Genomic DNA, 26,895 nt, shown 5'->3' on the forward strand with positions numbered 1-26,895 from the left:
GTTTTGTTCTGTTGAAGTGTCCATTATTTTATGCAGATAACTTTCCTTCTAAAATGATAACACCAGGAAAATGTGGAAGGTGGGATAGAGGTCAAGTATCTTTCCATTTTCCCAACCTCACACTCCCCACCCCTACATCCCGTATCTCAAATATGAAAGGACTACATCTGGAGCTTCAAAGGCTAAAAAGACGGGCAAGGAGGCTGTGGACATTTTAAATCTAAACAAAGGACTGCCCTGCCCCCTGCTGTCTGCTCCACAGATTTTTTCACGTCAGCTAAGGGTGTCTTGGACCTTAGATGGCGTCTTCTCCCTTTTTCCAATTTAGTATCATCCAGGTGATTCAGCTACTTAGGTGACAAACTTTACCAAGTCCCAGGGAAATGTCAGGGGTTAAGCACTTCGGCAGTTGAGACACCAGAATTTATTCCTTCTTTCTTTTACTATCTCAGGCCTACTGCTGTCTTATCTTTTCAACAGCTCTCTGTTTCAGTACTGCAAAATCAATGTTAGGATGTCTTGACAATCAAATGTAATCTGGGTCAACATTTCCCTCAGGACAAGCATCATCATTAGTAACTTGGATAAGAGGGTAAATTAAACACAAGTTTCTTTTCCAATAGTAATTATTCTCTAATACAAGAAGGACGGGGAAGAAAAAAAGCTATGCCTGTCCATCAAAAATCAGACAGACTCCAATAATCAAAAGCTCAAAATTGAGGATGGGATTGTTTAATGAATAAGGTATTTCTACTTGTTTAGAAATTGGACCATCGACGTCTACAGCCTGTATAAAGCACACGATACTAATTAGGAGATTTACAAGCACTGACTAGGATTCACCGACTCAGTGAACATGAGTTTGAGCAAACTCCCAGAGACCGTGAAGGACAGTGAAGCCTGGTGAGCTGCTGTCCGTGGGGTTGCACAGAGTCAGACATGACTGAGCGGCTGAACAACAACTAAGACATAGGTAGAACCTTAGAGGCCTTCAGCAGCCCTGATGTCGTAGATGAGATGATATTTGTGGTCACTGAGCGCACGTAGGAAGAGGCCTGAGATGAAGGCCTGGGCTTTATGTTTGGTGCTTTTCAGTTTGCTTAAACTTACTTTTCCTCCCATGACCTCGAGGTCTAGCAAAAGGGTCCACGATGCCCATCCAGCTCGCGTCCGCAGGCATCGACAAAGGCCGGGGCTTGCCTACAGAGGAAGGGGAAGAGAAAGGAGAAGTTGAGAGTTTCTGGACTTTAGAGAACCCTCTATTTAGAACTAGACCGTCCCCCACCCCAATACCACACTCACTGCAGAGTAAGCAAAAGCTAGTTTAAAATAAGGAAAAAGTGTTTTAAAGCGTTGTGTTTCCTCAGCACGCCATGAGGACAGAGGTGTGCTGAACTTGAGTCTGTGGGTCCCCAGAGCAAAGCAACTGCAAGTTGAAATGCAGGCACTGAAAGTTAAAACTGTAACATGATCTCACCCCACTGGGCTTGGATGCCAGGCGGTGTGATGACTCAACAAGCCTTGGCTTTGGAGAGATGAATAAAGGTCTCATACTTAGAATTTCATTGAGGTTTATGTTTTCCTCAGATTACCCTTCAAGTCTGCCAAATTCATCCAACAGTTCCAAATAAGGAAGGGGGCGGGGAGGAGAAACAAACTCTCAGCAGCGTACCATAAGATGGCGTTTTCTCTCTCATTTTTGCGGGCAGAATATTGGTTTCCACGGAATAGCCAGGCAGCTGATCAGAATCCGCAATGGTGAATCTCCGTCTCCGGCTTTCCTGATCCAGGAAGGAATTGGGGGACTCGGAACCCTTAGGACCAGGCTGTGGCTGTTTACATTTACTGAATCTGTAAACAGAACCCCCATTCTCTTCCCTGCAGGATGGAAGGCAATAATTAAGTTGCTTACGAAGATCCTCTCAAACAAAAGAATTATAAGAGACATACTATTGCCAGCACATGGAAGACAACTTAAATTCTCCTTTTCCTCTGGAGGAAAAAGCAATACTTTTTCAAGCACAACTGCTTCTCAAATACATAGAGATCCTAATAAATGAAAGTAAATATCATGATCCTACTAAATAAAGGGAAATGAGACTTTTTTATATATACAGTTTAAATGATACAAATATACCTTTGAAAAGCTAGCTTCGGTTTCCCTGTACACCTATCCTATAGTAGAACGGAATCTCCTATTTACTACAGGCACCACAAGTGAAGATATGACCAAACCTTTTTTCTCATGCCAAGATTAGTATCTTTGCCAAGATCAAGCAAAGAAGACACTTGAAGTATAATGGCAGTTGTTAGATTTGAAAATGATGTCAAAAAATACAAAGGGGCCTTTATAGTGACCAATGGAAACTGTCTATTTTCTGAACTAAGTACAGAAACCAGCAAAAATTGGACCACCGCCTGCAACTTAATTCTTTCTGAATGTCAGCTTATACTAAGACTTATAAAATTAATTTTAGTTGAGTCCAAGTTACCAGCTGGTTAACTTTTTGCATTTAGTAAATTCTGTTAGGGGATCATTGCAAAACTGCTATATAAATACAGAGTCCACTAACTCCAAACAGTCTAAAGATCAGCCTGGCCTACTGGTATTCCCAGTGAGTCTGCTACCTGTACCTCCCCTCCTCCACTGCCACCAGGAATCTGCCTCCCTCTATACTTTTAAACCTGGCATACAACTTCCCCATTCGCAATGCTTTCCTGACTCACCACTTGTTCTCTGTGACCATTTGCATGTTTCATTCCTAATAAAATATACTTTATTAATGGTGTCTTTCAATATGTATGTGTCCCCTCATGTCTTCTCCCAAATACATTAAGAGCCCCAGTTCCCTCTTGCCCTTACTATATGCATACTCTTTTTCTTGCCATGGCTCTTGTGACCCCCTCACTGAAACTCAGGCAAGAATATTCAGGATTAGGGGTGTCAGGGTGATCCTACAGTTGCTGATAAAACAGTCCACATGCCGGTCATCAGTGAGACCCTCTGCTCTCCACACGCAGAAGCAACAGCTCCTTACAGTTTTAAACACACTTAAGATCCCGCTGGATCATGGAAAAAGCAAGAGAGTTCCAGGAAAACATCTATTTCTGCTTTATTGACTATGCCAAAGCCTTTGACTGTGTGTATCCCAATAAACTGTGGAAAATTCTGAAAGAGATGGGAATACCAGGCCACCTGACCTGCCTCTTGAGAAACCTGTATGCAGGTCAGGAAACAACAATTAGAACTGGACATGGAACAACAGACTGGTTCCAAATAGGAAAAAGAGTACGTCAAGGCTGTATATTGTCACCCTGCTTATTTAACTTATATGCAGAGTACATCATGAGAAACACTCGGCTGGGTGAAGCACAAGCTGGAATCAAGATTGCCGGGAGAAATATCAATAACCTCAGATATGCAGATGACACCACCCTTATGGCAGAAAGTGAAGAAGAACTAAAGAGCCTCTTAAGAGGAGAGTGAAAAAGTTGGCTTAAAGCTCAACATTCAGAAAACTAAGATCATGGCATCTGGTCCCATCACTTCATGGCAAATAGATGGGGAAACAGTGGAAACAGTGGCAGACTTTATTTTGGGGGGCTCCAAAATCACTGCAGATGGTGATTGCAGCCATGAAATTAAAAGACGCTTACTCCTTGGAAAGAGAGTTATGACTAACCTAGACAGCATATTAAAAAGCATAGACATTACTTTGCCAACAAAGGTCCATCTAGTCAAGGCTATGGTTTTTCCAGTAGTCATGTATGGATGTGAGAGTTGGACTATAAAGAGGGCTGAGTGCTGAAGAATTGATGTTTTCAACTGTGGTGTTGGAGAAGACTCTTGAGAGTCCCTTGGACTGCAAGGAGATCCAACCAGTCCATCCTAAGGGAAACTGGTCCTGGGTGTTCATTGGAAGGACTGATGTTGAAGCTAAAACTCCAGCATTTTGGCCATCTCATGCGAAGACCTGACTCATTTGAAAAGACCCTGATATTGGGAAAGATTGAAGGTGGGAAGAGAAGGGGGCAACAGAGGATGAGATGGTTGGATGGCATCACCAACTCAATGGACATGAGTTTGGGTAAACTCCGGGAGCTGGTGATGGACAGGGAGGCCTGGCGTGCTGCAGTTCATGGGGTTGCAAAGAGTCGGACACGACTGAGCGACTGAACTGAAGATCCCTCAACCACAGGAACTCTGGTCTGTGAATACAGGGAAGAGTCTTATCTACCAATCAGAATGCCCTGATCACTGAGGTCACTGCTCCACCAGATGTAATAAGTTCTGGGCAAACCAAGACTCAAGGAGAAGGAAAATGATGTTACTTCTTTTTTGTGCCCAGGAAAGAAACACAGTGGATGCAAAGAATTCAGCTTAAAACAAAAACAAACAAAAAACTCCAACATAAAGTGAAACATCACTGCAAGTTCAGTCCAAACTTTGTCTTATGAAATATTACAGCATGATTACGTATTTCTCAATTTATTCTTGAACAGTTGACTAAGACACTGGCAGTTCTCTAGGGACAAGAGCTACATCTGTTTTGCATAAGATGGTAAATCAGGCCCAACTCTCAGGAAACGTATGTTGAATAAATGAGCCAGATTCTCTAGTTTTACCAGCATGTGTAAATATGTCAAATGGTATAAATAAGCCTGTATTTCATACCTCAATCACCCCCTACATAATATCTAGCATGACCATCCTCGCTTCACCATAAACATTTAAAATAGCCTATAAGACAGCAATGATCTTTAAGAATTCATAATAGATACATACACATAAACACATATGGATGCGCAAATACAGCCCATTCACACCTGTTTTCACATTTTTTAACTCCTATGAAGAACACGTATCTCTCTCAGCTAGATAAAACTAACTTTGATCTCGCAGAAATATTTATTATCTTCCTCACCAGAGATAAGTTTACCATGTAGTTAATGAAACTTCAGCTTTGCGGAACCCCCAAACAGCCCATTCTGATGCCCAGTGAAGAACGAAAATGACATGACCCAAAAGCACATGGTTTAAGGAGCCCCCTCCGCCCCATCAAACTGTCTGGCTTCAAGGTCCATAAAACTGCATCTATCCCTACACTTCCCCTTTAAGAATTACACGTCCTTCCCCCAGTTTTACTGAGATATAATTGACATATAACGTTGTATTCATTTCAGACGAGCAACGCAATGATTTATGTATATATTGCAAAATGATCACCACAATAAGCTTAGGTAACATCCATCACCCCACACAGTGACTAATTTCTTCCTTCTCCTGTTAAGAACTTTTAAGAGGTAGTCCCTTTGTAACTTTCAAAATACACAACACAGTATTGTTAACAACAGTCACCATGCTGTTGACCCCAACAGTCCATTCCCAGGACTCAGCCTGTAACTGGAAGTCTGTACTTCTCTGAACCCCTTCACCCATTCCTGACGCCCACACTCAGGTTGATGCTTTCTGACAGCAGATTCAAGCCTCAGCCTCCTCTTGAGATGCTCGTGGTCTTCCCACCAGCAGCAGCATCCCCAGTCCTAGGATATGAGCACACCACGAAAATGGGCACAGACTTACCGGGGCGAGTAGGGAACAGCTGGTGGAGGAGGAATATAAAGATCCAGGAGGGCTGGCTTCTCCTTCTTCAGCGAGGCATCCATCGTGCTGTCTGGGGACTGGGTGGTCGTGGTGGGAGGCGAGGTCTGAAAGGCAGCAAGTGTAAAAGCATGGAGGTTAACTTGGAGATCGTTCTCCCCAAAACCAACACCAGCCTCTAGGTAAACAGGGTCCTAGGTCCTTTGTGTGTTTGCAGTTACTAGCAACATTCAACATATATTCTTCTTTGAGACACTCACAATGTCTTGGTTTTTTAATGTGGTTGATTTACAATGTTGTCTTCGTCTCAGGTGGACAGCAAAGTGATTCAGTTATGCATATGTATTTATGTGTAACTGAATATATATATTTTTTTTTTTCAGATTCTTTTCCATTATAGGCTATTACAAATATTGAATATCGTTCCCTGTGTGCTACACAGTAGGTCCTCGTTGGTTATTTTATGTATATCAGTGTGTACATATTAATCTCAAGTTACTAATTTATCCCTCCCACCATTCCCCCTTTGGTGACCATAAATTCATTTTCTGCCTGTGAGTTTATGTCCTGTAAATAAGTTCATTTGTATCATTTTTTAGACTCCAGATTTAAGTGATATCATAGGATATTTGTCTGACTTACTTCACTTAGTATGATAATCTCTAGGTCCATCCATGTTGCTGCAAATGACATTAGTTTATTCTTTTCTATGACTAATATTCCATGGTATGTATAAACCACTTACCACGAGTTTTGAAAGGCTAGATGCATTGTGAGAATCAGAGGCCTGGGAGTCGGGTGACCAGGAGGTTAGAATTCTAGCTCTGAGCAAAGCACCTAAACTCCCAATCCTCAGCTTCCTCCTCTGAAAAGCAATCATATTGACAGTACCTCCCCGAGCATCATCCCCACATCCCAGGTGTCGATGCCTAAGACACAGGCTGTGAGCTCTCTGCACCAAGGAACGGATCCACATCTCAGCCTGACCATCTTGGACAACGTCTGAAGACACAGGGCCCAGACCCAGGCTCTCCACAAAGTAGAAGGAAACAGGGGCATTTCCATAGAACAGGTATTTCCCAAAACTCCAACACTGATCATTGCTTCTAAATCAATAACCTTCGTTTATCAGGATGATGGCCTAAAAACAGAGCAATGAACACCTTTCTAGTAACAACATTAAAGATATGGACAAGAACTAGAGATGCTCCCTCCCAGCAGAGGTGGGCACCCAGGCATACAGGCCCCTGAAAAACAATGCAGGGATCAGAGCCCAGGATGGGGGCTGTGAAAGTGTACGGAGTACTGGTCTACCAGAGTTCTTGTTCTGAGAAAATCCTGGACTCAGCACCAGGATACTAAGCTGTAAAACAGCCTCTGAATTTTTTTTAAAGAGTATTTATTTACGTATTTATTTTTGGCTGCATCAAGTCTTAGCCGAGGCACAAGGGATCTTTGCTGCAGTGCACAGGCTTCTCTCTAGCTGTGCTCATGGACAGGCTCCAGAGCATGTGGGTTCTGTAGGTTGTGGCACATAGGCTCTTGAGTTGGGAGAAGGAAATGGCAACCCACTCCGGTATTCTTGCCTGGGAAATCCCATGGACAGAGGGGCCCGGTGGGCTAAGGTCCATGGGGTTCCAAAGAGTTAGAGGTGACTTAGCGATTAAATTGGAGAAGGAAATGGCAACCAACTCCAGTGTTCTTGCCCGGAGAATCCCAGGGATGGGGGAGCCTGGTGGACTGCCGTCTATGGGGTCGCACAGAGTCAGACACGACTGAAACAACTTAGCAGCAACAGCAGCAGGCTCTTGAGTTGGGGACTTAGTTTTCCTGTGGCATGTGGGATCTTAGTTTCCCAACCAGGGATCAAACCTGGGTCCCCTGTACTGGAAGGCAGATTCTCAACCCCTAGACCACCAGGGAAGTCCCCAGCCTCTGTATTTTGATGGCTGTTCTCTAGCTGGGTTGGAAGTGAAGCTACATGTTTCATTCTTCATCTTCATCTCTCCCCACAAACTGCACAGTAGTGGAACTTGACAGGAAGGTAGACAAAGGAAAAAGGAAGCATGTCCCTTCTTAAGTGAATTTCCAGAGGTCAAGGAATTAACTCTAGCCTATACTTAGAAATAATGTTCGCTTTCCTTCTGAACACATCCACCTGATTTTTCCTCTGTCATTTCAAACTCAGTGATGATCAGAAGACCTGCCATCTCTGCCTCCTAGATGGTTCTTTTCTGACTGTCTGATTTCTGTCACTGGTATCACCACCCAAGGTCATTGCCACATTTCACATCTGCTTCTCGCTTTCCCTGCCTGCCTACCCCTAACCCAAAGGCTTTTCTAAAGGTCACTATGAATAATAGAAGTGAGATTTAGAAATACTAACTACATGTCTGAGGTCCCAGAGCTAGATGAGGCAGAGATTGGATTTGAATGCAAGGAGTTCAGTTCTGGAGCCCCTTCCTCTGTTTTGTGAGTCCTCTTGATACTTCTTCCAAAAGATCTCTTGAGTTAGTCTTTCACAGAATCACCCCTGTCCCAGCCTCACCCAGAACCCAGGTGGCTCAGTGGTAAAGAGCCTCCTGTCAATGCAGGAGACGAAGATTCTATTCCTGGGTCAGGAAGAAACCTGGAGAAGGAAATCACAACCCACTCCAGTATTCTTGTTTGGCAAATCCATGGACAGAGGAGCCTGGTGGGCTACAGTCCACGGGGGTTGCAAAAGAGTCAAACGTGACTAAGCAACTGAAAAACAAAAACAACAAAAGACCTGTAACACCTCCCACCTGCTGTTTCAAGTTTAGATAGTGTCATGGGCTAAACTGTGTCCCCTGAACCCCTAGTAGCTCAGAACGTGACTGTACTTGCAGTCTTTAAAGATATGCTTAATTTAAAATAAGGTCACATGAGTGGGCCCTAATCCAGTCTGACTGGTATCCCTGTAAGAAGAAGTGAATAGGACACATACATACAGAGCAAGCTCCAATACTCTGGCCACTAAATGAGAAAAGCCAACTCACTGGAAATGACCCTCATGCTGGGAAAGACTGAGGGCAGGAGGAGAAGGGGGCAATAGAGGATGAGATGGTTAGATGGCATCATTGACTCAATGGACATGAGTTTGAGCAAATTCTGGGAGACAGTAAAGGACAGGGAAGCCTGGAGTGCTGCAGTCCATGGGGTCACAAAGAGTCAGGCACGACTTAGCGACTGAACAATAACAACATACAGAGCAAAGACCACGTGAAGACACAAGGAGAAGATGGTCATCTGCAGGACAAGGAAAGAGACATCAGAAGAAGCCAACCTTGATCTCAGACTGCCAGCCCCCAGACTTCTGAAGGAATACACTTTCATTTCAGTGACCCAGGCGCTGGTACTTTGTTATGGCGGCCCTAGCAAACCAACCCAGATATTAGTGTAAAATCCAACTGTCAACCTGTTGACATCACCTGCGGGATGAGGTCCGTGCTCCTTAGCCTAGAACTCTATACCCACCTGTCCAGCCCAGCCCACTGGTCCAGCTTCCTCTCCCACCCTCTGCCCGAGAGTCTGGTCTACTTATTCGTGCAAGAGAGCTATGATGTTCACCCCGAGCCCCTTTGGTCAGCCAGTGAACCCAGCTGCTTCGAGTGTCTGTTGCTAAAAGATCACGGTCACCCCCTGCTCCGTAGAATTGCCCTCAGCCAACAGCAGACACCCCTGAGTACAGCTGCCAGAGCCTGTGTTGTGTGGTTACACCTGGGTAACAGCCCAAGACTAGACTCTACCTGAGATAGCACCCTGTGGCTTCCCCTCCTTCGTCTGCCTCCACCCCTCCCTGACAAGTTTTACGGGAATCACATGCCCTAAATCATTTCACAAGAACGTCTGCCACCCTCTCTGCCTCCAGGAAACCCTATCTGGGCACCACCTGCCCTGATGGCAGTGTATCCTCCCTCGGTGGCTGTGTGAACAGCGTTCATCTACTCCACAAAGAGCCTCCCATCTGCCTATGAAATCCCACCGAGTTTTCCAGGCTCCCACCTCCTCGAGAAGAAGCGCTTTTGCTCACCTGTCCGTGCCCACCGCCCCTTCCTCAGAACCCAACATTCACCCCCCTGCACCAAGGAGCTGGCAGAGCTGGCTGGCGGGAAGCCCTCCATCAACTATCGATGGTAAAGTAAGACCTCTTCTGTGTCAAGTAACACATTCTGAGAATTCCAGAAGTATTGAAAGACGGTACCCTGTATACTGAGTGATGCAAACAGAACAACAGGGACGCCTGGCGTGCTGCAGCCCATGGGGTCGCAAAGAGTCAGACACAACTGAGCAACTGAACTGAACCGAAGCAAACAGAAGCTGCTAGAGACTGATTGATACGTTCCCTTATTATTTAAGAAGTGGCTTTAATTATGTGCCCCTCCTGGCTCCACTCTCCATATCCTGTTCTTTACTTTTATGCGTCCCCCGCTCCCCTCAGGAACACTCGCAGACAGATTCCAAGTGCTCTGTGCATCACGAAACATCCATTGACAGCGTGAGATACTGCCGCTCCTTCCATTTGAAGATGGACAGTAAAATCACAGAGAGTTACACATAAGTGGCAATCTCAATCTTATAAAAGAGTTTTAAAGTGTGCTCCTTTTCTTTCACGGTTTAGGAATTAAACACAAAGAACCGATGATATAAGGAGAGGGTTGGTGGGGCGCATGCCCATCCAAGTGTAAGCAGTAAGGAGTGCATTGTCTGTCGAGCATTCAAATAATAAAACTAAAAGCCAGTCTGCTTTTTATTATCATCCAAGACTACTAAATCTAAACAAAGGAGTGACAGATCTCCTTGCCTGGTGGGTTGGTCTCACAGTCCCTACCCCTGCCTTGATAAACCGCTGTTGGGGACTCTACCCAAGGCGGTCTCTCTCAGATCAGTGTTCAAACTGGATTCCTTTCTGGGAGTGTGTGTTTGAAACGAGAGAAGGAACTGTCTGCAGTGATGACAGACACTCGCCGCAAGTGGCTACCCAGCACCTGAAATGTGGCCGGTGAGACAGAGAAACTGAAGCTTTCATTTTAATTATTGAAACAGTCACAGGCGGCTAGTGGATGCCATATTAGTCAGCGCAAATCCAGCAAGTCTATTTTCATGTAAGTAGGATTATAGGATGGACTTCCCAGGTGGCACAGTGGTAAAGAATCTACCTGCCAACCCAGGAGATGAGGGTTCAGTCCCTGGGTCAGGAAGATCCCCTGAAGCAGAAAATGGCAACCTGCTCCTTCCTGCCTGGGAAATCCAACGGACAGAGGAGCCTGGAAGTTACAGTCTATGGAGTCGCAAAGAGTCGGACATGACTGAGCGACTGAACACCTGTACGTATGGGATTATAGAATAATTATCCGTACACAGATAATCCATACACTCCCAAAACCAATCAAACGGTAATCTTTTTTTTTTCTCAGACAACTCAGATATTATACATTGCTCCTGCACCAATGTCAAAGGAAGGCTTCAACCAGTAACAGTACCTGCACGAGGGGCGGCTTCCAACGTAGGTTCTTCAGGGGGGCAGGAGTGAAGTTGAAGGAACTCGTGGGGCGCTTCTTGAGCAGTAACACAACTCCCGTAGGATTCTCTCTCAACTTTCTCACCAAATTTTTTAGCTGCCATCCCACCTTCAAAGACAGACAATGAGGAGAGGAGACTTACTCATGAATAATGAAAACTCAAGCCTATTTGAATTCAAGGAATTCAAATTTCCTTGAATTCATCTCAAGGAAATCAGTTATGAGCAAACAGGCAGATACAAATCTGTTCATTCTAGCACTGCTTAAAATTATGGAAAGCTGGATATAAACTGCAAATTTTTAAAATGCAAGCAAAATGGTTTAGAAGTTCTAGAAGGGGAAGATGAAATCTGAAGCTTCAACGAACAAACTCACCACAGTTTGCTGATTAACCTGAATGACTTCATCGCCAGCATGAATCTTCTGAGATCTGTCTGCAGGAGACTGTTAGAAACAAACAGAGAGACACCTGTCTTATTTTTTAAGCCTCCTATTTCTTTCTGCTTCTATTTCATCTCCCTTCTTCTACACAAAACAAGCAATGGGAATACAGTTTTCTCAAGAACGGTTACACAGTGTGCTTGAGTCTCCTGAAACGACACAGCCTGTAGAACTTGGCACTTGAATACTCCTGTTATCTCCAATGGTTTGTTACAACAGATAATCTGTCAGTAGGAACAGCCAAGGTTCATCTAACCTACCGTGAAGAGTGGGAGGCACTGTCCATGCAACAGGCTGATCAAAGCCACTGACTCATCTAAAAAGTACCTTCCCTATATTCCTGTCAAAATTAATCTTGTAAAAGCTGACCAACTGCTTCACATGTAAAGATGGTCACTGTAACTGTCATATAATTGTTTTTTATGTGATTATTAAAACTAAATCTTTCTTTTACTCAAACTTGTTTTACATGTTATCATCACACTGCTAAAACAGAAAGATAGTGAAGACAGACGATATTTAGAGAAAATTTTAATTTTTTTGTCTTCAGGTTGAATTCTAAATGGATGTGTTTTCACAGTATCAAAACAAAGTCCAGACTTTGCGTGCTTCAAATAATAGTTTGCTACAAATTTGCAAATATCTGTATAGATATATATACATCCACATATGTGTGTATAGGCAGATAAATAAATGTAATCTATTTGTCAAATATTTTCTCATAGTTTCTTGTTCATTTAATCAAACTGTAACTCAATGTTTAAGATATTTCATACAATTTTAAAATATGTTTAAAAAATTCTGCCAACAAACTTTACAGATACCATTAGGCTTATTTTATGGAGTTTTGAGGAAATTGACATTCAGTGGTAAATAACTCAGTTATGGACACACAGTAAGTAAAAGATGCAGAATATAACTTTATGCTTGTTAGGTGGTTTTTAACATGAAAGTAATACCTTAAAATTTTTCCCCTGATAAATTGTAACTATATGTTGAAGTATTATTTCATCTTAAAGGGAACCTGTGTCATAATTTCTTCTCAACTTTTTTTCTCTCATTAATACATTTAACAGACTAAACATTTTGACACAGAATTTGAAAAGTAGTTTAGAATAAGTGTAATGTCTAATCCTACCTAGAAATATAGGTTTATTATTATTATTTAATTGCAAAAGCAATAAATTCATGGAATAAAATAAAACAGAATTAAGTAAAAAAAAAAAAGATACTTCATATGATCAAAGAGAAGGAAAGGATGAAACTTTGATTTCAAATTACAATCAACTGTTATCTAAGCCAGAATGTTTTATTTTGTGACTTATGTAACTGAATCGTCAAGCAATTTACAACCATCCTTTAAAAATAGCACCTTTGAACACAGCGATGGGGGGAGCAACTAAACTCAAGACACCCTTGCTGAACTTTCTCACTCAGCTGTTGTGATAGGCTCAGCAAGAAATGAACAAGGCAAAAAAAAATGAGAGAGTAGCATTAAACTGTAGAAACAGTCTCTTGGATTCACCTGGGTCAACACACGGCACAGGTAACTATGCCAGCTACTTTTGAAAACATTTAACTTGCCACCATAACTACCAGCAGTGCCTCGCCTGAGAGACCAGCATCATGGGTACCACAGGGAGATGTTCTGTCTCCAATCCCCTGCTCCTGAGGCACTACTTAAACAAACAAATGTGGCAATGCTCCTTTCTTGCCCCTGGTGTCAGATGCCGAACCCATGGTTACAGGTCAACTTTGGCAAGTCTGATCATAATCAGTCCAGTTCTAGTTCATCTTTCCGGGCTTGGGATTCATCTAAGGTAAGCTTCACTTTCTAAAAGATAGCCTTGAAGCCAGAAAGTCCCTGTTTACAGATAAGCAATCTTAAAAAAACAAAAAAAAACAAGCCCCAATGTCCTGAACTGACTTCCATTCCCAAGGATCTTCACATATTCATTTCTCCAATGTCCTACCGAGTGATTAAGCATTGCGCTTGGCAGAACACCGGTCAAGAGAGAGCCTGATACCAGAATTCTCCCTAGGGCAGTCGCTCTTGATGATCTTCACCATGTGCCGGACTCCTGAAAAATGATGCTTGATCTGGCTTACTGCAGAAGAATGATGCCCTGGAGAAGAATGCATCCATTCTTCAGAGGCTCATTTACTTCCCAACTCATGTCAGAAGTGGTGAAGAGGAGTAGGGCTAAGATCCATCAAGACTTCTGTCAAGGTCTTGAGCAACATCAAAAAAAGGAGATAGAGAATCACCAGATCCTGTTTGTCTGATCTTGGAATGATCCTGACTTCTCAGGTAACCTCAAAAAAAAAAAAAAAAAAATGGACTAAAGGCCTGAGATGACCTGCTGGCCTCGCTTCAGCCAGAGTCCAAGACAGAGGAGTGTGGAGACAATTCACATGAGAAAGAAGTTGGTGAATTCTGTCCACTCTCACCCTCCAACGCTAGGCTTTTATAAAAACATTCTGACTCTAAAGTCATAGCAACCTTCAGCGAGAGACAGAAAGCTGTCCTGGAGCTGGCATTTTCTACTGGCATTTAACATTTAAGTGTAAAACATCCAGCACTAAGTATAAAATATTCAGATCAAGTCTTTGAGAAGTGGGCTCTTATCTAACTTCCCACTGTCATCGACAAGAATTTCAGAGTATGTAGCATATTCCAGACAATGAATATAAGGTGACTGCAAGAAGAGGGATATTTTCTAGCAGATTACCAGATGGAAGACCAGTTTCCCCTTCTTTGATCTCGAACAAGAAGGAAACCATTTCTCTCAAGGATGACTTAGGTACCATCTTGTGTAGAAGCACTAGGATTGACCACATTCAGGTAAAGAGTCTGGTAGGAATTCTACGGAATGTATCAGTTGACATTTGATTTGATTCAAAGGCAGTTTTCTTTAGCTCTCCCATCCTTAAAAGTGACAGTGCATGGGGGGAAGCAGGCCAGGGATGAGGTAGACAGTGAAAGGAAGTAATATTACAGTGTTCTATATGTTTATCCAAGATTGAAATTGGTTCAAAGCCCTGATTGAGTCTGGAACTGCACAAGTCTGGGTTGTTAATGCAATCACCAAATTACTGGATGCAAAACTTCAACTGTTTAAAAGCTAAAATAGGACTTTCCTGGTGGCGCAGTGAATAAAAATCTGCCTGCCAATACAAGGGACATAGGTTCGATTCCTGGTCCGGGAAGATTCCACAACTAAGCCTGAGTGTGGCAACTGCTGAAGCCCGCACGCCTAGAGCCCTGCTCTGCAACAAGAGAAGCCACCGAAATGAGAAGCTGGAGCAGCCAGCGAAGCGTAGCCCCACTCACCATGACTAGAGAAAGCCCGTGCAAAGCAACAAAGACCCAACGCAGCCAAAAACGAAATAAATAAAATGTAAAAACTGAAATGACATTCTCCATCCCTCTGAATCTATCCAACTTCAGAACAATGCACTGAGTGGTACATGAGTATGTTCATGTCATGGTTCAGCTAAATACACAAAGTCTCTGACAAGGATAAGGGAGGAACATTTGTTGTGATTTTTTTTTTTTTTCGCACCGCCCCCAGCCTACAAGGAGAGGATCCTGTGCCATTTTTGCCTCTTGGGTGCCATGGTATAAAAATTCCCAGTGGTCTGAGTGCTCTCACTGTAGTTCAACAAACAATGCTTAAAGACACTACCAGCTTCCACTCATTTGTCTGCCAGAACCACACAACTTATTTGTAATTCATTGAATGCCTTAGGCAGTGTCATTTTCTTTCTTATTATAAAAATCAAATGTGTCACAAACCCTCATCAAAGATCATGCCATTTTATTTTATCAACAGACCTAGCAGCTGAAGCTCAAACTTTGACCATGTTTCCACCAGATAAGAAAAGTATTTCCCTGGTGGTTCAGTGGTAAAGAATCCGCCTGCCAGTGCAGGAGACCCAGGTTCGATCCCCAGGTCAGGAAGATCCCCTGGAGAAGGAAATAGCAACCCACTCCAATATGCTTGCCTGGAGAATTCCATGGACAGAGAAGCCTGGGGGGCTACAGTCCATGGGGTCGCAAAGAGTCCGACATGACTCAGCGACTGAAATACAACGACGAAGAAAAGTAGTCACCAAGTTTCTTGCGTCTTGAATTACATCCTCTTGTCTTATTTGATTAAATAGCAATTAATTCCATAGATACATGCTACTTTTACACAGATGCAGAGAAGTTTTTCAGACATTTCAAGCTCTGTATCAATGTCATTCAAAAGCTAGCCTTATTGTAGGTTGCGTAAAGAAAGCATTCAATTAGCTCTACTTTAAAATTCAAAATGTTTGAGGAGCTAAGGAAAAATCTTTTATGTAGCAGAATTTTCTAAAGGATGATAACAGAGTACAAGTTCCTCACAACAGAAATGGCCCTGCTTTTTCTATTCAAATGATTAAGGGGAAAAAAAACTAAATTTCAGTATCATGCAAATATTATGAAATACAACTCTATAAAAAGAAACTTCGTCATGCAAAAACCCGAAAATAGTTGCTCTGGTGACACACATAAATTCCACTTTTTAAAAAAACACTATATTTAACACATATGGTCACCAATTCCAGCTCTTATAAGAGTGATTCTCAACAACAAAGAGATCACTGCTTTTGTATTTATGAGTTAACACTTCCAAGAGTGCAAAAATAAATAAATAAATAAACACAGGATGGCAAAAGCTGGGCAAGGTGTGTGAACGAGAGCAATAAAGGACAATTTAAATAATACATTGATGACAGCTGGTGATGAGCAGCACACTAGCAACAGAAATAAACAAAACAGGCGCCCACACTCCCTTACAGATAATAGAACAACATACACATATTTAAATGAAAAGTACAGGGACACTGTCTAATCTGTTTGAAGGTACAATAGCTTTTACATTAAATGGATATGCACTTACATTTTCTGTGGTTCCAGTAATCACGTGCAATCCGTCATAGGTCGATTTGATGTACATACCCTAGAGTGAGTCACAAACATATTAACTCATTACTCTAACATTTAGGAACAGAGCCACAAGTGAGACTTAGACTTAACAAAAGATTAAAGGCAGTCACTTCAGAACACCCCTCATTTTTCAGCCTCCTGAAACACTGTAAAACAAGATCCAAAGAGCGGTGAAGGGGAACTAACCAAATACTAGTGAAAGAAATCAGAAACAAGATCTCTTTGATATTATAATTTGTGTACCAGGCACACAGAACTTTGCTCTAAGTCTAAGGACTCAGAAGGAATGTTCTCAGATCTGCTGAATGAATGAGGCCGTTCAAACAAGGCCGGTACTCTCCCGACCATCTCTCTGTGTAGTGACACAATATATTCACTTAATTTGGTCTTAGCAGTCACTGCACGGTGACTTACTCAAGCCACGAACAACCAAACCAGGATATAAGAGCAGAGACTGTTCAGTAACACAATATAAGAAATAAATTAGAAACAAGCATTCCTGCATTTTAAGGGAGGCATAAATATTAATACACTCCATCCTCAAATGCCCAATGGGCAAACTCAGAGGTGAATGCATAGCCTGGAAAAAATATCTCTGCAGTTTGAGGCACTATGAATTATTTTAAAAAATGTTTATTAAACTTTTATAAGATGGGGAAAGAGAAAAAGGTAGAGAGAGCAAAGAGTCGTTGCTCACGCTGGTACCAATGCTGTAATAACACAGATCCTCCTCAGAAGTCATTTTGACCGTAAACTTGCCCTGCTCAGCAATCTACAAGCCTCTGGGGATGAGTATCTCATTCAACACTAACGCCTTCACGTTTCTGCCCATCCTCTCTGTTCCTGTCACTTTCACTATCAGAGTTATCAGCTTCCTTCTACATGGTATTCCTCTTCACAGAGCTTTACTTGGATAACTTTCCGTTTGGAATGGCAGCCCCACTTCTGCCCACGCGGGCACTGCTCCACTTCAATATGTGAACAAGCCCACCTCCAGGAGGTCTTACATGTTTACTTCGGTATAAGCCATCACTTACTTTGAAGTGGAGCAATCTCAGTATATACATTTCTCCTTACCAAGAATGTGGACCTAGGTGCTGATCTAGGTATCTACCTGTAGGTATTCTCAGGGCCTGTTATTACAGAGCTCATACATTACTTCTAAAACATTTCTGAACTTTTTTAAAAGGATCATTTCTTTCAACCCGTCTCTCTTCTCACCTAAAGCCTAAGTGCTAATAGAGACTTCACAGCAGATGTTGTTTCCTACCCAGAGACCATCTTTCCTTTGTGGAAATGTGCTCTATCTCCTTGTATTGCTAAGATCTAAAAATAAAACTGTTAAGACAATTCCTCAAGATACGAGTTTACAGTTTTAAAACTGTATTTATTTCTATACTTTGAAGACACTTTGATATAAAACATATCAACAGTTCAAGACAGCAAATTCTTAACTACATAATGGAAATCAGTCTAACTCTACCATTCAGAATTCTAGTGAAAGCAATACGGAATTATTGTTTTTAAAAAAACACAGCAACCTTAATAAACGATGACGCTATCCAAAAATAAACAAATGCTCTTAGAAGTCTTACCAAACCTTCCCCAGGTTTAATGTTTGGTAGGTGAACTTCTTCCAGACACGCACACTGGCTCATTACAGGATCCGTGGCAGATCGGATGGTCTTGTCGCAGATGCCATTTAAAACCTTGACCTAGAGTTGGAGAGGCAAATAGAGAAGGTCAATCATTAACCAAGTTTATCTCCGGCTGAATTTTTTTTAAAAAATGCACTTCACCAATCATCTTTAGCTCTGGTCATGATAACACTGTGATAATACCACCCACTGAACACGTGGCTTGTGGCTTCCATATTTGCAATGTGTAGAATAGTGCCATTATTCCAGCTTTGCTTAAAAAGTGCAGCTTTTAGATTAACTTATTTACAACTGCTGAACTGCACAGGCTGGGCAGAAACCCCCTTTCAGCAGCTAAAGAGAATCACGTATTCCCAGCCATCTCTGTGGTTTTTTAAGAATGGCTCACATTCTCTGCATACCAAATCCTGACAATGTAAAAAAAAATTATTTTGTCCTGCACCTTTTTTAAGAAATGCATTTCATATATTAAAATAGTTTTATGGACTTCCCTGGCAGTCCACTGGTTAAAACTGCGCTTCCAACGCGGGGGGTGTGGGTTCGGTCCCTGGTCAGGAACTAAGATCCCACATGTCACCGAAGTGGTACAGCCAAAATATTAAGTAAGTAAATAAATAAAATTAAAGCCATTTTCATTTTAGAGAAAAAATAAGCAGAAATTACAGAGTTCCATATACTTTCTTTTCCATCTCAACAGTTTCTAACATAGCTATATCATTATAATGGTTAATAATAAGATACTATTAACATCTTGCATTAGTATGGTACATTTGTTACAACTGGTCAACCAACAGTGACACATTATTATTAACTAAGTTCCATAGTTTACATTAGAATTCACTCTTTATGGTGGAGAGTTCTACAGGTCTTGACAAATGCACAATGTCATATATTCACCATCACAGTGTCACTGCCCTAAAAATTCCCTCAGTTCCACCCACCTGTCTGTCCCTCCTCTCCAACTATGAGCCCCTAGCAATCACTGATCTTTTTACTTTCTCCATAGTTTTGCTTTTTCCAAAATCTCACGTGGTTAGAATCATACAGTATACAGATTTTGGATTTTCAGATTGGCTTCTTTCACTTAGCTATATGCATTTAAGGGGCCTCCATATATTTTTATCGCTTGACAGCTCATTTCTTTTTATTGCTGAATAATATTCCATTGTCTGGATGTACCAGGTTGTTTATCCAGTCACATATTGAAGGACACCTTGGCTACTTCCAAGTTTTGGCAGTTTTGATTAAAGTGGCTATAACATTCCATGCAGCTTTTTGTGAATATAAGTTTCTTTCATTTGGGTAAACACCTAGGTGGATAACTGCTGGTTTGCAGGGTAAGAGTATGTTTAGTTTTGTAAGGAAACAAACTGCCACAACGTTTTCCAGTGTGGCTGTACCATTTTGCATTCCCACCAGCAATGAACGCGAGTTCCCACTGCTCTACATTTGGGGTCATCATGTGTTAGATTTTAGTTCCCCTATTAAGTGTGTAGTGGTACCTCATTGTTATTTTAATTTGAAATTCCTTAGTGAAATATGATGCTGAATATCTTTTCATGTACTTACCTGCCGACTGTATATCTTTTAGCATGAGGTGTTCGTTTGGATCTTTCACTTGCTTTTTAATTAGGTTGTTTGCTTTCTTATTATTGAGTTTTAAGAGTTAAGAGTTCTTTGTGCGTTCTGAATATAAGTTCTTTATCTGATGTGTGTTCTGAGAACAACTTGTGCCTTGTCTTTTCATTTTCTTAACAGTGCATTGATGGAGCAGAGATATTAATTTTAATGCAGTCTACCTTACCCATTTTTCTCTCATGGATCACCCTTTTTTATTTTTTCACTCCTGAGTTTCCCAGTGGACTCAAACATCCAGATGTGCTCTCTAGCTGGGATTGGCTCCATCCTTCATTAGTAAAAAGAATCAACAAGTTGATCTATCCACAATCCAAGTCATTCTTTTTTTTCTTCCAAGCAGACTATTCTAATCTTATTTGTTTTTATTTATTTACTCATTTATTTATATTTTGGTTGTGCTGGGTCTTTGTTGTTGCATGAGTTGGACCTTTCTCTAGTTGCAGTGAGAGGGGGTTGGCTCTGTAGTTGCATTGCGAAGGCTTGTAATTGTAGTGATTTCTCTTGCTGCAGAGCATGGGCTCTGGGGTACGCAGGCTTCAGTACTTGCAGCACATGGGCTCAGTAGTGTCGGTTCCTGGACTCTAGAGTACAGGCTCAGTAGTGTGGTGTGTGGGCTTACTTGCTCCATGGCAGGCGGGATCTTCTCGGAAAAGTGATAGATCCGAAGTCCCCGGTGTTGGCAGGTGGATTCTTATCCACCGCACCACCAGGGAAGCCCATGGATCACACTTTTCACATCATATCTAAAAACTCATCGTCAAACCCAAGGGCAGCAAGATTTTCTCCTGTTATTTCTAGGCATTTTATAGTTTCACATTTTACATTTAGGTCTGTGAGCTTTTCAGTGATGATTCACATTCTCGGAACACCACTGACCAGATAAAATTACTGTAGAGACATGAGGATCCCTATTAAGTGGTCTCCATGTAGAAGTCATAGTGGCTACGTGTGGTTATTTCTCCCAATCAGATTCATCTAACCTTTCAAAATTAAATAACCAAAGAAATCAGGAAATTCTAAAGAGTGATTTTTTTCCTTCTAAGGGGGAAGAATCCAAGAAGTGACACTTTTTGCATGCCTCCAATGTGTTTAACCTCCCTATTTATGGAAAATATATTTATAGTGGTTTCATTGCTAAATTCCTCAACATCAGTAGGAGGAAGGCCTTATCAAAAGACCACAGGCTGGCTTATGTCAAAAGGAGGAAGTGATGATGAATAGTTACAAAATACTCTTTAAACAGCCACAGTACATCCCCCTTCCATCATAAGATTTTTGCCAAGATTTTTTTAATTAAAAAAAAAAGTGAAATTTGCACATCAGTTTAATCCTGAGAGCTGAGAGTTAGCTATCTAAATATAATTATACCTTGAAGAAGGGTTGGGGGGAGCAAACCAGAGACCCCAATACACCCAATTTAGTTGGTCTTGTTGTTAAATAACTTGTATTCTTGCCTTTCTACCTAAATTAATAGACTCATATCCCAAACGTCAATATTTCAAAGCATATCCTGAAATACCAAGCCACAATACATTAACTTTAATTAATGTGAGTCCTACTGTTTTGGGAAAGGAATTTTACAGTAACTTTTAGAAGGTATACTTACTACAGCCAAAACTTTATCCTCCATTTCTGCTACAAGGCAATCCTAAAGGAAGAAAGAAGAAAATTAAAACTATAAGAGATAAAAATTTTCAGACACAATTGGCTTAGCTTGCTAGCTATTTCCTGGGACCCAAGGAGGTCCCTAACATACACACCCCCGACCCTGAAGCCTGCGGTCCTGGACCACCTGGAAGAGTAGACTTCATTCAAAAAGAGGGCAGAGCAAGAAAGGAGCTGACTTAGACTCCTCCTAAGACTCTACTGTCTCCAGATCCAGGATGCTAATCATCCAAGGAACCCATCTGACCAATTATTTAATCAGAAAGCCTATAGAAATCACTGAACTAAACTTTATCCACTGTCCAGACTGTACAGAGAATAGGAAGCCAGAAGTCAGAGTCCAAGAAAGTTGATAATGGTTCTCAAATGTGACCCCAGGCTGAGCTAGCACTGGGCCAACAAGCCAGGAGTCTTTAGTTCTGGGCCTGCCCATAAGAATAGCTTTCAAATAAGGGTTTGAGTAAACTTAGCCACAAAGTTTATTTTAAGCACCACTGAGATTAAATCAGATATTTCAGTCCTTAACGGATGAAAGGGGTTCAACAAAATGTTCATTAACACGCTGCCAAAAAAGTGGTCTTGAAGTATGCTATTGGTAACATTAAATAATGGGCCGGAATGCAAAGCATTGTTTACTCAGCTTAAGAACAAAAGACTCAGAACCCTATGAACCCAGCTAGCTGATTATAGGAATCACCATTGTCCTGACTGAAAGCAACCAAAGTGAAACTGACAATGTGAAACTCTCAGTTAACCTTCTAGAACAGTATCTACAGCAGAAGAGTTCAAGCTACACAGCACTGTGCATGCCGAAGAAGAGGGAGACCAACTAGATTCCTGAGAGTTTATCTGGCATCACTGCCTGCCAGTGCAGGCGACATAAGAGAGGGTGGTTCGCTCCCCAGGTCTGGATGATCCCCCGGAGAAAGAAATGGCAACCCACTCCAGTATTCTTGCCCCATGGACAGAGGAGCCTGGCAGGTTACAGTCCATTGAGTTGCAAAGAGTCAGACACGACTGAAGCAGTTTAGCACACGGCATGCACTAAGTATAATCCCAAACTGGAGCGCCCTAAGGAAAATTCAAAGTATTTCGTGTACAGGAAGGATACTCATCAACTCTGTTGGAATGATCAAAGATTTTTGCTTCAGTCAAAATGTCATTTTAGGTCATCTTTTTTCTGCCAGTGGGGGTAGGGGTTAAAATGTATGGCATTCTACCCTATGATTTTATAATCAGATTTTAGTGCTTTCTGAAAAATTTTTTTAATTTTCTCTACTAGATAAAAATGTTGGAAATAACAGTCACTCTACTGCTCCCAAAATTTACACTGACTCTCAGGAAAAGAGCAGCCTAGTAAGAAAATACTCAAAAAAAGAAATTTAGGAGCATAATTTTGCACATGCGAGTCTGATGTAAATTCAAACTCCAAGAGCAGCTTCTATAAAATATGAGTGATGACAACCCAAAAATGTGCTTTGCCTCCTCCATCTCGTGCATAAAAGTAAACCATCAAATATCCTGATGACCCCTCCCCTAATTCAAACCATCTGAAGGACAGAAATATTAAGTAAATGTCAACTTGAGCAAAACAGAATATTTATAACGTCTTGTTCTGGAAATAAAACTAATGGTTTGTGTCTATGATTTTTCATTTTGTATGTGTGTATGCGCAGTTGTGTCTGACTCTTTGCAACTCTATTGACTGTAACCCCACCAGGCTCCCCTGTCCACGAGATTCTCCAGGCAAGAACACTGGAGTGGGTTACCATGTCCTCCTTGAAGGGATCTTCCCGACCTAGGGATTGAATCCGCGAGTCTTACATCTCCTGCAATGGCAGGCGGGTTCTTTACCACTGGCACCACCTGGGTAGCCCAGCATTACAAATCCCCAAATAACAGCAGGACGATCATTCTGGTGAGGCAATCACCCACAGGCAGAGAGCTCCTCTCCATACACCAGGGCCCAGGCGTCAAGGTGCATGTGTGACCTCGTGGTTCTTCACATTTGATTCTTTGACAGATCCAAGGAGCCACTAAGAAAGAAAACGGGCTCCTTGTGGTGATGGAGCCAAGTTGGGTGAGGGGTGCTCCTGCCTCCCCGAACCATCCAAGGCAGCGTGTGAAAGGGTGCGCTTTTTACCTTCTGCCCTCGTGAACGTGTGTTCCCATACCCATTCCTACTGGGAGGAAGCAGCTGCAGGCCTGACTTCATGCTATTTGGCATGAAGGCAACGGAATGGAAAAAAGAAGCGCTGGAACCAAGTCAGGCCCTCGGGACCCCAACAGCAGGACTGAGGTCTGTCACATCCCTTGTGCACGTGGATGAGCCGAGCCCCAGTCAAGGACAGCATCCGCTCCCCTCCCTCCTTATTCTCCCTTCTTATTGACTGAGGAGCCTTGGAAGATGGGTTTAACCTCTCCACACCTGAGCCTCCTCCTCTGCAAAGCCAGGAGGATATTAGCTATCTCAGAGAATTGTTGAAAATTAAATGTGATAAGACACGTCAAGCGGGGTAGTCCACCGCTGAGACCCAACCAATTAATGGCCCAATAAATGGTCCTCTGGCTCTCCCTTCTCTGGGGATGGTGTTCTCTCCTTCTCCATTTCCTGGGCTCTCTAGGGCCCATTCCCCCCATTTCGTTCTACACTGGGACCCAGCATCTGCCACTGCCACTTTGCCCCTCACCATCACAATGCCAGTGTTCATGTCCTCGCGAAGAGGAAAGAAAGAAGACAGAGGTCAGAAGGCCTTCCCACCACAGGAGGCTTCCCCTGAAATACAACCTGAAAACTGGATGGAAGGTCTATCCGTGGAGTCAGGTGGGGCGGCTGGGGACTCCAGCCCAAGCAGGCTTAAAAGAAGTGTGCAATAGAACTGAATCACTTTGCTACACACCTGAAACTAACATGACATGATAAATCAACTGCACTTCAGTTAAAAAAAGAAAAGAAAAAAATTAATGAATACACACACGCAAAAGAAGTGTGCCGTTTCCTTGCAGGGGAAAAAAACCAACAATCCTCCATCCTTCCAATCAGGAGAGACACACATGGTCATCAGAGGGAAGGATGCAGAGAAAGTAACAAGAAAGAGGACAGGAAAGAGGCAGCATGTGGAACAGAGAAAGAAGAAAAGGCACAAACAAACGCCTCTCTTCAGAGACAGGGACACCAAAATAAAGACTCCAGGAGAACATGTTTCTTGTCACTAGAAATAATAGAGAACTAGCTTTTACTCCTTCAATTCCCCAGGAAAAAAAAAAAAAAAAAAGCAATAAATGGAAAAGGCAGGCTTCTTCCTAAAGAGTCAAAAGATTCTCTGCCAAGAAGTTCTGAGAAAAACTGCACGTCCCCCAGTTGTGAGAGGGTGTGAAATTCCTGGCAAGGTGAGCCTTGTGGCTGCCATGACACCTCCCATGGAAAAAGACAGTCCACACATCCTTCAACTGTGCACGCAAATTTTACCACTTGCCAAAGCACCTATGTGCTCTAATCACTACAGAAAACACATGTTCCTCACGAGCTAAACACGTTTTTTCAACCCAAGTTCATAAAATGACATTCCCATATATATTTTATACATTTCCAGTCTTAATCCGTAACAATTGTTCAAATTTCAATAAGCTAGAAAATACCAGAAATACTAACAAATGTGTTAACTTCGTCTCCTTCTTAAGCCAACAAGTTTGGTTCCAGAAAACTGGTACCAGAAAAGACTTTTATATTTCCTACTATAGGTTACTATTTCTTAAGTAGGCACTGTGCTTTTCATATATCTTCTTTAATATTCATAATCTTTTTGAGGTAGGTTTACTATGTTTTAAATATTTTATATTTCTCTTCTAGATCCATTCTTACATGAATAAATAAACATGATCACAGACATGCTTTTTTGTAAATGACAAAATGTTTTCTTTTCTTTAGCTTGACTCCTACGTTCTCTCCCCACTTTTCTCCCTGCCAAAGTAAACCCAACTTTTCTTCCAAATTTCCCGCTGTATTTAGATATTCCTTTGTATATAGATTTTTGGATGTATCCGTGTATTCCAAATACACATATATTTTAAAATGTGTCTTCATATTACACTTTCTTCCTCCTTTTTTCTTATTTCACAATAAACTGTAGAAATTGAAGCAAATCATCTGGTAAGGTAATTGTTAGTATCCCCAATTAACAGATGGGAAAATTGAGGCTCATAAGTGAATTGTCCAAAGTCCAGGGCTAATTAAAGGTAGAGGTAGAATTTGAACCCACAGCTGTCTATCTCTGAAGCATATGCTCAATGATACCAATGGGAAAACAAAAGATGAACACAAACAACAACAAACAACAACAATACCCCCAATGTCCCTTAAGTCTGGGTTAAATTTTTCCTGATAAGAAGTAAATTCTCACCAGCTTCTTTGTCAAAAGCATTATCTCATTCATTTCAACACACATTTAGAAAGCACCAACAATCACGGACCAGGCGTCATGCTGCCCCAGTAAACAAGGGCAAGTGCAATGAGTGGGCACCCTTCTGAATAGGATCTGTACCCCTGGGCACCCTCAACCAGAAATGCCAGGACGTGGTGGCTACATAATGAATGCAGCACGACTGGTATCAGACTTTTTGTCAAAATTACTTTATACACCACAGAGAGCTGAAACTCAGCATCTCTTTATTGCTCTGGGCACTTTTCTAAAAACATGGCCTCAAAAGCATATGATGAAGTCACACATGCCTCAAGTTCAAGAGCTGCTCAGGACTGGACCTGAAACAACAGCCAAACTTCACTCTTCATGTTCCAGGAACAGACAGAAAACACATGGCTTTTCAGAACTGCATCTATTTTATGGCATGGTTAGAACTGAGGAAAGGATGTTCTTCACTCTGCCAAATCAGCAGTGGAAACAAACGTGCAATCTCAGAATATTTGAACCAAGTGGGACGTGAAAAAAGAACAAGCTCTTCCTTACATTTTTATGGCTTCAACTCAGTTCAAAAATAATTTTATAAGAGTCTGCTATGTGCCAGTTAATATCTTCCTGGACTTCACTAAGATTTGAAAGTCTGGCCAATGAGTGGTGCATGAAATTGATAGGTCACTTCCAAACCAGAACATCTGTCAGTGTGAAAATCACCCTGGTTCTCTGTCCCTCTGCCGTGGGGACAAACAACACCAGATTCTGTCAGCCTACGTCCTGAAGTGAGGAGAGCTGAAGCAGATCTCCCAGCTGATCCATATACACGTAGGCAACCCAGGAATAAGTTGCTGAGGTTTGGGGGATGTTTGTTACTGCATCACCACTGAGCTCATCCTGACTGGTAAATCCAACCACCACAGGTCAAAACGAAAAGAAAATTAAGCAGCAGATATAATAA

The 26,895-nt window shown here is 42.0% G+C and overlaps 1 protein-coding gene across 8 annotated transcripts in view; it reads right to left on the bottom strand.

The window, feature by feature from the left end:
• Positions 1–26,895, bottom strand: part of CNKSR3 (CNKSR family member 3) — a 107,116-nt gene that overhangs the window by 3,391 nt on the left and 76,830 nt on the right. For all 8 annotated transcript variants that reach the window (XM_081530320.1, XM_081530318.1, XM_081530322.1 and 5 more), the window contains 8 exons: positions 21,467–21,508; positions 18,160–18,279; positions 16,518–16,577; positions 11,521–11,589; positions 11,107–11,253; positions 5,585–5,709; positions 1,673–1,878; positions 1,111–1,200 (listed from right to left, as the gene is read on the bottom strand). In XM_081530320.1, the coding sequence (XP_081386446.1) occupies positions 1,111–1,200; positions 1,673–1,878; positions 5,585–5,709; positions 11,107–11,253; positions 11,521–11,589; positions 16,518–16,577; positions 18,160–18,279; positions 21,467–21,508 (859 nt within the window). The remainder of the gene's footprint in view (positions 1–1,110; positions 1,201–1,672; positions 1,879–5,584; positions 5,710–11,106; positions 11,254–11,520; positions 11,590–16,517; positions 16,578–18,159; positions 18,280–21,466; positions 21,509–26,895) is intronic.

The sequence above is a fragment of the Giraffa tippelskirchi genome, chromosome 9, assembly GCF_054371585.1.
Source record: "Giraffa tippelskirchi isolate mGirTip1 chromosome 9, T2T-mGirTip1v1.2.pri, whole genome shotgun sequence".
NCBI lineage: Eukaryota > Metazoa > Chordata > Mammalia > Artiodactyla > Giraffidae > Giraffa > Giraffa tippelskirchi.